The 14,208-nt window shown below is 31.8% G+C and overlaps 1 protein-coding gene and 1 non-coding gene across 4 annotated transcripts; one reads left to right on the forward strand and one right to left on the reverse strand.

Annotated features, from left to right (window-relative positions):
• The first annotated feature begins 5,605 nt into the window (after positions 1-5,605).
• Positions 5,606-7,829, forward strand: LOC107927505 (uncharacterized). Of its 3 annotated transcripts, none has more exons than XR_001692459.2 (3): positions 5,606-6,048; positions 6,479-6,607; positions 7,472-7,829. It is a non-coding gene; the product is annotated as an uncharacterized protein (transcript). The 3 variants fall into 3 exon arrangements; XR_001692460.2 differs by having other exon boundaries at positions 5,624-6,393; XR_005906114.1 differs by having other exon boundaries at positions 5,630-6,607.
• Positions 7,830-11,133: 3,304 nt separating this feature from the next.
• LOC107927496 (uncharacterized) lies at positions 11,134-13,881 on the reverse strand. The gene is made up of 3 exons (XM_016858579.2): positions 13,035-13,881; positions 12,802-12,939; positions 11,134-11,398 (listed from the first exon to the last, which is right to left on the reverse strand). Exons 1-3 carry the CDS (start codon positions 13,123-13,125, stop codon positions 11,382-11,384), a joined length of 246 nt encoding a protein of 81 aa, XP_016714068.1. The 5' UTR covers positions 13,126-13,881; the 3' UTR covers positions 11,134-11,381.
• Between the last annotated feature and the right edge of the window lie 327 nt (positions 13,882-14,208).

Below are 14,208 nucleotides of genomic sequence, written 5' to 3' on the forward strand. Positions count from 1 at the left end.
TGCACTATTTACAATTTAGTCCTTTTGACTAAACTGAGTGCCCAAACGTCGAAATTTTCGAACGAAATTTTTACGAAAATTTTTCGTGAAATTGTAGACCATAAAAATATAATAATAACCATATTTTCCCTCGTCGGATTTGTGGTCCCGAAACCACTATTCCGACTAGGCCCAAAATCGGGCTGTTACACCCAAAGTCTGAATAAACTCGACAGCCATCAACTAATTAGGCTAATAGCCTAGTATACACTTCACCGGTCCCAAACCTACTAGGCACAAGGCCTGAATAACTCAAATATATATATTCATTTGGTTCATGACAACACTCATTTAACATCTTATGAAAGTATTTTATATATATATATTTTTTTTTATACATGTAACTTAGATAATCTTTCACACACCCATTCAATAAAGCACTATCAATAAGAATTTAATACTATCCTTTATCTTCGGCTATTTCAAGTAACCACTGATACAGTAGCTGAAAGTTTTAAATTCTCAATTCAGCAACATATATAAGCTGATACGAGATTATGTTAACATCTTGCATCAATATTTAACTTAACTTATTTTCAAAGGAAAAATCAACTTCCACGTACCTGAACATTTATTTCATTTAGCACATTCTTTCATAGTTAACATTACCCGTATACAGTCGAATAAGCATAAAGCCTAATATAATATTCTGGCATGAGATTTATTCTTAGCACATAACTCATATATCCAAAATTATCACCATTCATCAGAAATTCTTACCAACTTTCAAATGTCGAAACTTAGTCAAAATAATTTCTTGAACATGATTAACAAAATAGTGTTTATTCACAATAGCACATATAATTGCATATACCGAGAATCTCGTATTTATAATGTATATATATCACATACCTTGTCAATTTAATGTCTCGAACTTATTTCATTACCAATTTGGCACAATGTTGTATAATCTCCGACTCTAATTAGTTCACCAGTGTTTAGTCCGTTTAACGAATTTTCTCTTTAGGTCTTACTTACTATTACAAATCAATGCCATCGTCTCACACGAGGTCATACATGAAACACACTTCGCATATGCAGTGCCCACTGACTGATTTCGCACACATAGCGCTCGATTGAAGAACTTGTACACATAGTGCTCGATTGAAGAACTTGCACACACAGTGCCTCATAATTCCAGCACGAATGCCTTCGAGGTTTAGCCCGGATATATTACTAGCACGAATACTCTTCGGGACTTAGCCCGGATATATCACTAGCACGAATGCTCTTCGGGACTTAGCCCGGATATATCACTAGCACGAATGCTCTTCGGGACTTAGCCCGGATATATAACTCTCAATTCTCATGCACATATACATATATAACAATACACATTAGTATATCATTTACATTACTTGAATACAAACACAACATGCTTATCGACCATTCAACTTTCAATTCCATAGCCACATACAAAGATCACATTTATAGTCGTAACACTCTTTCAAAATTGCATCACTTATACCCTTATAATTCAATCCATATCAAATTTCAAATACGAGTACATGATACGTACCTGATCAACTTAATAATTTAAGCATATCCAAGTGAAGTTATATCGCAAATTCTCATAGTCAGAAGCTTGCTACAGCTCGATCGGGATCAAAATTCATTACAATACAACAAACACATTTTAATAGTCAAAAATCATCACACTATCACTTTATCACTTTATGGCATGTATAAATAGACTCACGCGTGCTACGTTAGTCCTAGAATCGACTAAACCGTAGCTCTGATACCAATAAAATGTAACACCCCTATCCCGTATCCGTCGCCGGAATAGGTAAAGGGGCACTACCGGACTTGAAACTCATATCCGAACAATAAAAATTTTGAGTATTTTTTTTATAAAGAAAGTTCCTTTAGGTAAATACTAAAGACAGTCAGGGATACAATTTAACTGCTATAAGTACACATTTAAAAGATGCCATTTTCGCATGGCTTATATACATTAACCAAAATATTCTTCAGCCACTGGTCTATTCTTTACATGCCATAAAATAATTCAAAACATAACAGTAACAAGCAGTGGATAGCGATAGTGTGACTAGTTGCTGACGATCCCCGAGCCTGTAGCTTCCAAATGAGATCTATAAAACAGAGGAAACAAAGTAAACGGAGTAAGCATTACAATGCTTAGTAAGTTTTAAGCAGTGTCAATAGATAACAATCAAATTATAACATAGTTGTTCGTATTTTTATTTCACTCTTCCTTCTGGCATACCATCCCTTTACCGAATATGCCCATCTCATCATATATAATAGGCAGATAAATTCTCACTTGATAGTGATCTCTTATAAACATAGGTACATTACACATTTTCACCTAACTTTCCACATTGACCAAACGCACAATAATCATAGAACAGTCTTATTGCTTTACTCACATATGCATCACATAACGACCTTGTGATTTAGTCCAAATCAAGCTTAAATATAATCTCAGAATACATACCTGACCAGCTTAACGCATTGAACGTATTTATTACCAATCGTTACTGTGAGGTCGTATAATCTTATGCTTTACTCTAATCTTCAGCGAAACTTTTAGCTCGAATAGTCGCCACACGTAGTTATCGGGTCTTACCCGGACAAAATCTCCACACGTAGTCATCGGGTCTTACCCGGAATACATTTCCAAGTTTCATGTACATTTATTCACATGTTACAGCATTCACATCGACTGTCATATTTGTAATTCATTTGCCTCATCAAATATCTAATAATACACACCTTTCACATTTGGTCATTCGGTCACAATATACACACATCTCCTACATATTTCACACTAGCCGAATCACTAGCCATTCGGCTTTACCACATATACATATCTCATACATATTTCGCATTAGCCATTCGGCTTTACCACATATACATATCTCATACATATTTCACACTAGCCATTCGGCTTTACCACCTATACATATCTCATACATATTTCACAGTAGCCATTCGGCTTTATTACATATACATATCTCATACATATTTCACATTTGCCATTCGGCTTTACCACATATACATATCTCATACATATTTCACATTTGCCATTCGGCTTTACCACATATACATATCTCATACATATTTCACATTTGCCATTCGGCTTTACCACATATACATATCTCATACATATTTCACATTAGCCAGTCGGCTTTACCACATATACATATCTCATACATATTTCACATTAGCCATTCGGCTTTACCACACACATATATATTTATCTTGTACATCAATTTCAGCAATAGCTTATAAGCAACTCAAATAGTTTCATCAATGTTTACAACAAATTCACATATTCACTACAAGCTGTTTTTTCCTGAGCAATAGTCACTAAATTATTTATAACTGGAGCTAAAAAACTCAAAATCAATTTCCGTTAATTTTCCCTGAATATAGACTCATATATCTTCCATCCATAAAATTTTCAGAATTTTAGGTTTGGCCAATCAATACCAGATTTTTCTTAAAGTTTCCCCTGTTTCACTGTTTGACTAATCTGACCACTCTTCACTACGAATCAATTTTCTCATTGTACAGAATTCAAAATATGTTCTATTTGATTTCATTTGAAACTATACTCATTAAGGAGTCTAAGCATATAAATGTTATCATATAACCATTTTTTTACAAATTATAATAATTTTCTAAAAACAGAACAGGGGATTTCGGAGTCATTCTGACACTATCTCACACAACTTTAAATATCTCTTTATAGGAAATTTCTTTGCTTACACGGTCTCTTTTATAAGAAACTAGACTAATTAAGCTTTGATTACATATTTTATTCAGCCTATAATTCCACACCAACAATTTATAGTGATTTTCTAAAATCACGTTACTGCCGCTGTCCCAAGCAAGTTATTACAATTTGCTCTTAAATTTCCAAGTCCAAACACTTATGAACTTACCATTTGAGTTTAAGACATATCATGGCCACATCATATCTTATTAAATCAACTCATTATGTCCTATTATGATTGAATTTACTCAACGTTTAATCACTTAAAACTTACCTCGGAAGTTGCCGAACGATTACGACGGCTATTCGATAACTTTTTCCTTTCCCTTATCCAACTTTGATCCTCTAGGCTCTTGAGCTAAATCAAACAATTTACTTCCCAAATTAAACATAGTCATACGACATCCATATACATTTTATACTAGCCGAAATGTACCATCAAGATATACTTTACTCAAATAATTTACATTGGCCGATCATGTATAATGTTTTGCTTAATAAATTTATCATACATTATGTATTCATAATATTTGTGCAGCCAATTATCCATGGTCATACACACACAATCAAAAATAAATACCAAATTTTCATATCCTTTATGCCCTAAGCCGAATACACTTGTCATGTTCACCTACATTTTTCAAGTACAACATTCTCATATTCGGCATTAGTATCAAGCATAATAGCCAATTCTTCCCACCATTTCTAAACCATTTCATCAATGCAATCATACCATTACAAATCAACTTAAAATAACCATATCTAATAATCAAATACCTATAGCATTGCACATTTCTCACATAGCAAGTACAACTAAATTCATTATTAATATATATATATATCTAAACACTTAACTACAAGATTTAATCACCATTATCAAATCATAAAACAGCTTATAACCATCATCTATATTTACTTCACATAAACCGAAATAACCATTACATCATCTTTAAAACACTTAGCATTTTACCCATTTAATCAAGCCAAATCTCAAGACCATTCCATCACACAAATTATACCATAAATCATACTTACAATTTAAGTTAATGCATGATTGAAAATCACCATCATTAACATCATTATCAAACCAAAACCAAAACACATCTATCATCCGTATACCAAGCTTACCAAAACAAACTACTATGAGTTTCAAGCTTATTGACCGAATCTCAAACCTCAAAATTCTAAGTTTAATCTATGGGATAAGTAGAGTTTGAACTAATCATCTCAAACATGCATAGATTTTCAAGAATCATTCAATACATACCTCATTCTAGCCATCTTCTAAGCCAAAAATCAAAGCAACCAAACTTTCTTCCCCCCCTTTAGGCTACGGCAATGGAGGAGAAGAAAAGACCCAACTTTGTTTTTTTTTCTCACCCTTTTAATTATTTAATTCCTCTTATCCCTTATGACATATAATAACTTGATTTATTATAAAACTATTTGATATTATTTAACTAAAATATAACATACAAAATGCCAAAATGTGTCATTCATGCCCATCATTGCCGTCCACTACTAAGAAAAAAGGAATGTTTGACATGCAAGTCCCTCATGCTTCAAACCATGCAAATTTTTAGCCACTACCAATTAACCTATGACATTTTTAAGATTTTTCACATAAGCCCCTTTTTATTTATTTCACATCCAAATGACAAAATTAAAGCATGAAATTTTCACACATACTTATTCATAAATAATAAGAATAAAATATAACAATTAATATTTTTTTACGGCTCGATTTTGTGGTCCCAAAACTACTTTTCGACTAGGGTCAAATTAGGGGTGTCACAATATAACACATGTTAAACATACTTAGGGCATGTTTGGTTCAACAGAATTGCCATTCCATGCCGTCCCTATTTCACGCGCTACAATGACACTTTTGTTTGGTTGAAATTTGATCGCCGAATCACTATTTCTTGCAGGCTGTATTACGCGTAAACACTGTATATCCATTCAGAGGGTCGAGCTCTGAATGCCTATTCAATACCTTTCGTAATAGCTTTTTTTTTTATTTCAGACGAAAATCTCCTCCCACTTCCACTCATCATTCAAACGAAAATTTTCTTGGGTTTTCCATAAAATGCATAGAAGACTCTCTGTTTTTGGATTTTGGGTGTGGCAGATTTGTGTGTGGTGGAAAATATGAAGAAATTAATGTCGAAAGCAGAGCTTTCCAAAGAAATGTGCACGTCTCCCACAGTATAGCCCAGCGATTGTGGGAACGGCGAGGCTCCGATCAATTGTCAGTGATTGTTGTTAGTCTTCTTCCCTTCGCCATCATCTCTGGGTTTTTTTAATTAAAAAAATCTTTGAAATATTGGATCTGAATTTCTATCCTGCCAAGCTTTCAATGAGTTTACCTTTTCTACCTCTGCCTTAAAATTCATTTCTACTTTCCTATGCTACAAACAAGAAATTGAACTTTGATGATCAAGATATTTCTTTTTCCAGTAGTTTATGTTTTGGCTTTGTTGAATTGAATACCCAAAGTCATGATCTTTAGTCGATAATCTGTTGAATTGCCTGTTTGGGTATACTTTGTTTACATAAATCTGTTGAATACCCTTTGGATTCTTCTCTTGATTTGGGGCTTTTTTTTGGTAAGTTTAATTTTTTTTTTTGGTTTTTGTTCGTTTGTTAGCATTTCGTGTTTGTAATGAAAAATGTGTATAAATATTATTGCAGGCTATGTTTCGTTTTTGCTAGTGTTAAGGGAGTTTTTGGGGCTAACCATTCACGGGTATCACGGGAATGGAGATTAAATGTGGTGTTGCTGAAATCCAGAAGGACAGAAACACTCATTTTGTGTCAAAGGTTTTTCTTTTTCCCTTCCATCTACAAATGCATACTATCTAACTTGTAAACTTGTTGTGTTGTTGTTTTTTCTCTGTTTATTTTTATTTTTGGTTCAATGTTGTGTTCTTTACTTAAATTAAAACATTCAATGCTTCTCTCATTGATAATTTAGATCCTGGATTAGAGGGCGTGATTACAAACAAAAATACATGCACTCTCAAATATGATTCAGGTTGAATTTTTTACCATCTTAATCACAAACGTTGGCAATTTGCTAAAATCAAGCTAACACATAAGACGTCTATTATGTTTGTCCAAACTTGCAATAAACTCTTGCTATGATTATGATACAATTAACCTTCCAGAAACCTTTATGATTACTCATATTAGCGATAATAAAGAACTATCCTTCTCTTTGTTTCTGGAAAAAAGAAATTAGTCCGATTTTACTTGTATGCTTTTCAACTTGAAACCCTCGCCCATTTTCTATGTTTTTTTTTCTCCTAGTACTAATTGTATGCAATTCTGATATCCTCTATGACACAAACATTCGAGATGGTTGGGATCAAATAGTTATACATAATGTGAAACCCTCTTCTTTTCAGAGAGATGGGAAAGGAAATCTTTGACTGCACAAATAATACAACTTACATAATGTATTAATAATTTTGCCTCTATTGGTTTTACCATGCCATCTGCAGTTAATATCTTTATCTTTTGTTCTTTTTCCTGGTCTTCACCATAGAGTATTCTCTAATATGCAAAATTTCAGATTATAATAAGCTTAATAGAGAATTTTCTATATTGGGTATAGTTTTTAGTAATAGTATGTATTTAGTATTTAAAGATAAAGATATACATTGATTCTATACGCAAAAGTAGGTTTATCAACTTCCCAATGAAAAAGAGGCAGTTTATGAAGCATTGGACAAAAGGGTAGCTTGGGAGACTGAGTTTCCATTGATTGCAGCTGCAAAAGCTTTACAAATTTTCAAGAAGAGGAGCCAATGGTTGCGTGTTATTCAAGTATATTCAGTCTATTCGTATTCTTGCTTTGTATTTTCCAGCTTCTAAAATAGATTCATAAATGCAAAAAAGCTTTATATGTTCAATGATTTTCATTTAATATATATTATATTAAAATAGCCTTGTATTATCATATTTGATTCTATAAAATACTCTCGGTCAGTATTTTAAAGGAACCTTAATGCTATTTTTTGTGAATAGATACTTTCAATCAGTATTCTTTGTGAAGTTTGGCACATATAAAAATGAAGTTGCAAGAGAGTTTGTGATTACATATATTAAATCTATATTATTCATTTTTACTTTTACATGAGATTCTTATATTATACACATCTAGCAGCATAAATAAATTAATGAAAATATGTTAAATATATATATATATACGACATAACAATTTCATTAGTTCTTTTGTTGTATTTCAACATCTGTCTATGAGTTAAAATATTTGAGACAAGATATTCTTTAAATTATTCTTTTAAATTATTTTTTAAGTAACATATAGATTATGATATATATGCGAAATTATTTGTTTCGCTAATAATATTCTAATATGCATTATATTTTAAAAATAATAAAGTAGGTTGTATATTATTTTTTGTAATATTATATATCATTTTAATTAATTCATATTTTAATAATTATTATATTAAGAATATTATTAAATTATATATTATTATTGTTAAATTATGTATTATTATATTTAATAATAATCATATTAAAATTTAATAACAATAATCATTATTCTAACAAAATTTCTGCTAAGTGTAGTCTGGTCATTTCAGCTTCTTTTCTTATTTTATTACAACTCCAGTTCGTTCAACCAAATACAAGAATACTATTACAGTTTTGTTCCATTCCATTCAACCAAACAATTGAATTGCTACTACAGTTCTATTCTATTATAACTTTATTCTATTACAACTCTATTCCATTACACTGAACCAAACATGGTGTTATTGTTTCTATATTGTATTGATGCTTGCATGACATACTACATTGCATGGGGCAGGACGCTTTGAAAGGAAGAAGTACTAATAGTTTTAACTGCAAACACTGGTGGTTTATCCAAAAATTACTGGCAACTTTCATCTATAAAACTGTTGTATATTCACAACTACTAGCAGCGTATTAACCTACAAGCACTCATGGTATATCCACAACTTATACTAGCAACTATTATCTACATACCTGTTGTGTATTCACAACTACTAACAACATATTAACCTATAAAACTTGTGGTTTATCCACAATCTAAAATGTCCGGGATATAAGAATTTTGGAGAATTCTTACTATGGAGTGTAGCAATAGGGTAGAACATATTTATACTATTACACTAAAATTGCTAAGGCTTGAATGAACTGTCAATTTTTGTTATGCTATATGATTTCTAATGTATTGAGAATTATTATTACATATGCTTGGATTATTATTTGGCACTGATTTACTTGTGATAGAACTCACACTGAGCGTTATAGCTTATACTCCCTTTAATTTTCATCATTACAGATAACCTGTCAAGGTAGAACTCAGATGCGACATCCGGAGGGTCTCCGCTCGCTTTCTAATTACAAAATTATTTTAGGTTCATTATATGATTTATTATATTATTCGAATACTGTAATATTTTATTATAAATTGTGGCATAGGACTTAAGGTTTTGATTTTATTTTGCATGACGCTTAATTTATTTAGGATAATAAGAGATGATTATTATTAATAAGCTATGCATGAAACCTCAGGTTTTAGTTAAAAACAACCACTTATGACTTTTCTAATGCTATATCTTAATTAAGGTTTTGAAGATCAATAAATTGATATTTAACTAAGTTTTCTACTAAATTAAATAAATGCATTAAAATATATGCTTTCAAAACTTCAATAATTCACTTGGTTACTTCGGTGGCTAATGCAGTCCTTCGAATTCGGATCTAACATCTAGACCGGGCTGAGGAGATTACAAGCTTTGATGATAATACTAAGAGTTGGAATTGGGTGTACTGCGTAGGCCTATTTGATTATTTTCCTTATATTAATATTATTGATTTTTTTCCTAAAAAAAGTTGTATTCAAATTATTCAATACATATAAAAATTTTCAATATTAGAATTGAATAGTAAGATAAAATAGAAGGGTAAATTATAAGAATGGTAAAATAAACTGGGGTTTTGACTCAGCTCGACCTAATCTGTTAGGATAGTTTTTTCTTTTTTCTGAAAATTTGAGTCTGGGGCGAGTCAGGATTGGATTTGAGATAAATTTATCTTGTCTTGTCCCAAGATAATTTATAAGAATGCTCCTAATATATACATATATTAAATTTTGCTTTCAATAAATTAATATATAAATAAAAAATATATATTAAGTTTGAAGTCTAAACTCAAAAAAGTAAATCTTATTTTCTTCAAAATAAAAAATAAAACAATTAAAAAATGTAATATTATTTGCCTCAAAATAAAAAATAAAATAATTAAATTAAATTCGGGGCGGGGCGGGGCGGGGCGGGGTGGGGTGGGTCAAGGTGAAGTATGCGGTTTTTTATTAAATTTCGGGAGTCGAAGTTATTAGTCACTAAACGATGAGTACGTTTTCATTTTGGTCACTTAACTAAAAAAAAAGTTAAATACTGGTCATTGAATTATTCAAAAATCTTAATTCAAGTCATTTATATTGTTAAAATCGATGCTATATGATTTTTTCTATTTGCCCTGTCTGCACAAATTAAAAGCTCTATTTTCACTTTTCTTTTACAATTCGATTTTTTTTCATGAAATAGCTTTGAATGTCATAAATCTACAAATCAAAATTCAAACAATTTTTTCTCCGATCTCTAACCCTGACTGTCAGATCAATTTAGATTTAAGGTATGTTCTTCTACTCATCGATAAATACTGATCCACCATATTGATGGTCTAATTGTCACTTATAGCTCGCTGACAAAGCTTTAAAAAAAAAAACTTTAACAACCTAATGAATTAAATAATAACTTTTGAATAGTTTAATGATCAAATTGCAACTTAAAAATTTATCCATAATTTAGGTTTAATTTGCCCTAAATATAAATTTTAATAATAAAATTCAAACAAACAATCAAAAGTAAAGTGAATTGGAATTAAAATATAAAGGCAAAGATTTGACGTAAAGTACATAAACAAATTTGCCATTATCCCAAAAATTTTTGTTTAAGAATTTTCTCGCAAATAATCGAAAAGGGAATTGAACACCGGTTATTATCGTCTTCTCTTCCACATACATGCATAGAAGAAGCTGCAATGCTATGATTCACAGTCAGCCTACACCAAGATAATAGGCTGTGCGGATGACAAACCAATTTCCCAGACAGCCATAATCCAAGATTATCTGAAGAAATACACAGTCCAGAGTCTAAAAAACAACTAATGGGTTGTTTTGGGTGAAAACGAAAAGGTTAAAAGTGCGTGCTAGTTACGTAAATATTTCAAAACCAAATCTTCAGCGACAGCCATAGCAAAATGATTTCATATTTAAGAAACACTGCAGCTCAAAAATAGTGCAATTTCTTTGAATTATTTCTTAATTATTACAAGATAAGCACTTGCACTAAGCCAGTTTGCACTTTGCCGCCAGAACTACAAGGCATTGAAGCTTATAGTCAACGAGGGTAACAAAGAAAAAGCAAAAGAAGTTTCCAAAACAAACAGTCCAAAATCATCCACTCACAATCTGAACCGGTTTATGACCACAGTAGCTTGGCGCATGAATATCTTATCTGATGATAGGGGGAAAGCATTAATCATCATCTCCATCTGCAGTTGAAAAAGAAGAGGGAGGAAAGTTATATCAAAACAATGGTGTGCAAGCAAATACGATATGTAACTTTAAATCTTTAAGCTTTGATATAAAGCAAGCTCTGAACTGTTATACTACTGTCATTGATCAGCTAACAGAAAGATAATATGAAAACAAAATATCTGGTTCCAGCTTGGTATTTTCAAAGGAGGGTCACTTTGGGTTGGGGAATTCTAGTGCATGCATAAGCACAAATAACATCAAAAGAATTTTGAAAAACAAGGATATGACATAGCATGTGAAGGCAAAGCCGCACGATCTGGAGCAGTCTGACATAAGAACAATATGGGACGTATTTGGTCCACGAAATATAAGATTACCTTTGGTAATAGGATTACCAAAATGTAAGAGTACTTAACATATTACTGTGTATGTTACATTACTCTGTTTTAGTTCGTCCGGCTAAAATAAAAATTTTGTTGTTTGGTTAACAAAATGTAAGATTACCTAAAAACACATTTCATCATCTAATTCTAATGAGACAACTACTATGTATTGATAGGTAGAAATCATTGCTAATAAGCATTCTATTTTGCTGTAATACTGATATACCCACCAATGACTTCTCTTGATTGCTGTCCTATGTAATGTAGATTATAGATAAGTCCTCAAGCAAAAACCAGTTTGATAACATGGTATAGTACTTAATGTATGTGAATAGCAATTCTATTATAATATTATGATTATTTTTTCTTTTTATTTCTGGCCAGCAACTTTATGATCAGTTCATTGCTCCTCTTTTTGGTTATTTCTGAAGATAATTAAAGAACATTACTTCTGAAAACTGGCTGCATTGTTGGCCTATTTTGTTATACCTTAAAGAACTTATAAACATAATGAACAAAAAAGAAGGGAACTTATCTAGTTCACTTTTTGATGAAATAGTTTCTTCCTTCCAATCAGACATGATTATTTTTTTGTTTAAAGGGTAAAATTGATCGAAGTTATAAAAAAGATTGAACATAAAATCGGCCTGGAATATTTCATATTTAGGTTTCTCCTATAGTATCAAATCTTAGCACTATTGGGAATCTAAGATAGATTACCAGCTCAAGATAATCTTCTGAATCCAAACACGAGAATGGTGTTCTGACATCTTATAATACCACTGAGAATGCGAGATTCTTTGAACCGGACATAGCTTAATAGTATAAATGGATAAGGATAAAATTGATTGCAGATCACACTAGTTGTTTAGTTTAGTTTTGATTTCATTCCATTTGATTAGGTAAATTGATAAAAGTTAGGGCTCAGTTTTAGAAAATAGAAAACTCTGCAATGAAATAAGATAAAAAAGAACTAACAAATAGTAGTAGAATCGAAGGTCATGAAATGAAAGAAAGAAAATAGAATTGCTAACCAAAGTAGCGGCGCTCGTTGGCAGCCTTGGCCTTTTCGAGCATACTGTCAAGGTCCCGTTGGAGCTGAGCGTCCCAATTCACAAGCTGGTTAACGAACACGGCTCCCAGACCCATCCCCAACAGGTGCTCCCACGGATCTGCATTTCGTTTTGAATTTCAATTTCAGTCTAGGGTTTCAAATTAGGAACAAGTGGCAACTATATAAAGGAACAGAAAAAGAAAGAAATCGGACGTCGCATATAAGGGAGCTTGCGGAGAGCGTTGGAGTACATTTGGGTGCCCAGTCCCAGAAGTGCTCCGATCACCGTTGCGCTCACTGCCATCTCTTCTTCCTCTTCTCTGTAGCGCTTCACCTTTCTGTCTGTACCCCTTCCTTCTTCTATTTTGTTATTATCAAATGTAATTGTAGCTAAACTTGGTAACCTTTTTCAAATTAACCTCTAGATTTTTTTTATCACATTAAGTTGGCCTTCGTTATACAAATTGATCCTTGTTTAACACCGTTAATTTTTAAGCATTTGGTGCTATGGCCAAATTAAAATGTGACATGCGGATAAACAAAAAAAAATAACACATATCTTTCTCTTTAATTATTGAAAAATTTATAATAATAAAAAAAGCTTAACATTTCAAAAAATTTTAAATTTAAAAAATAAGTATTTTCTTGAAAAAAATATAAGAAATATATATATTTAAAAATTTTAAAAAATTAATATAAATAAAATTCAAAACATAAAAATAAAAAATTAGTTACAATTTTCAAAAATTACAAAAATATTTTGAAAAAATAAATAAAAAATATGGTTAAAACTTTTTTAAATTAAAAATTAAAAAAATTAGAAATACTATATAGTAACCCTCACCCAACACCTTGGACTATGTGACACCTAGCATAGTCTTAAGGAAGGTCACTATATAATCTTTCTATTGACTAGAAAGCAATTATTATATCTTTACCTCCTCATAAATAATCCTTCAGACCCATGCCAAACAAAGATCCAACTTACTTCTCGGATAAACTCTTCGAAGGACCTTACTTATTGACTGTCACTCATGGTCCCAAATACCACGTCCCATCCAAAATAACTAAAAGAATATCCCATCACTACCCTATGTAGACCCAAGGCAACATACCACTTAGTCACTTGCTTATGGGGGATGACACGTGACATGTTGGGATTATTGCTAATGGTATGTAAACCCTTAGCCCCGAGTGAAAAAAAAGGCTCTCTCTATCTCTCATGTTTTTTTCCTTCCTATCACCACTTCTATCCTTACGATTCAATCAAACCATCAGCATAACCTGGACTCCCTCCCCAGTGGCTAACCGCCTTGCCCTAAGTAAGATGAACCACTTGATACAGCCATCATCTTCTCCTTGTCCGATCTCAACATCAACAAAAGTG

The sequence above is a fragment of the Gossypium hirsutum genome, chromosome A12 (genome assembly GCF_007990345.1).
Source record: "Gossypium hirsutum isolate 1008001.06 chromosome A12, Gossypium_hirsutum_v2.1, whole genome shotgun sequence".
In the NCBI taxonomy this organism is placed as follows: domain Eukaryota; kingdom Viridiplantae; phylum Streptophyta; class Magnoliopsida; order Malvales; family Malvaceae; genus Gossypium; species Gossypium hirsutum.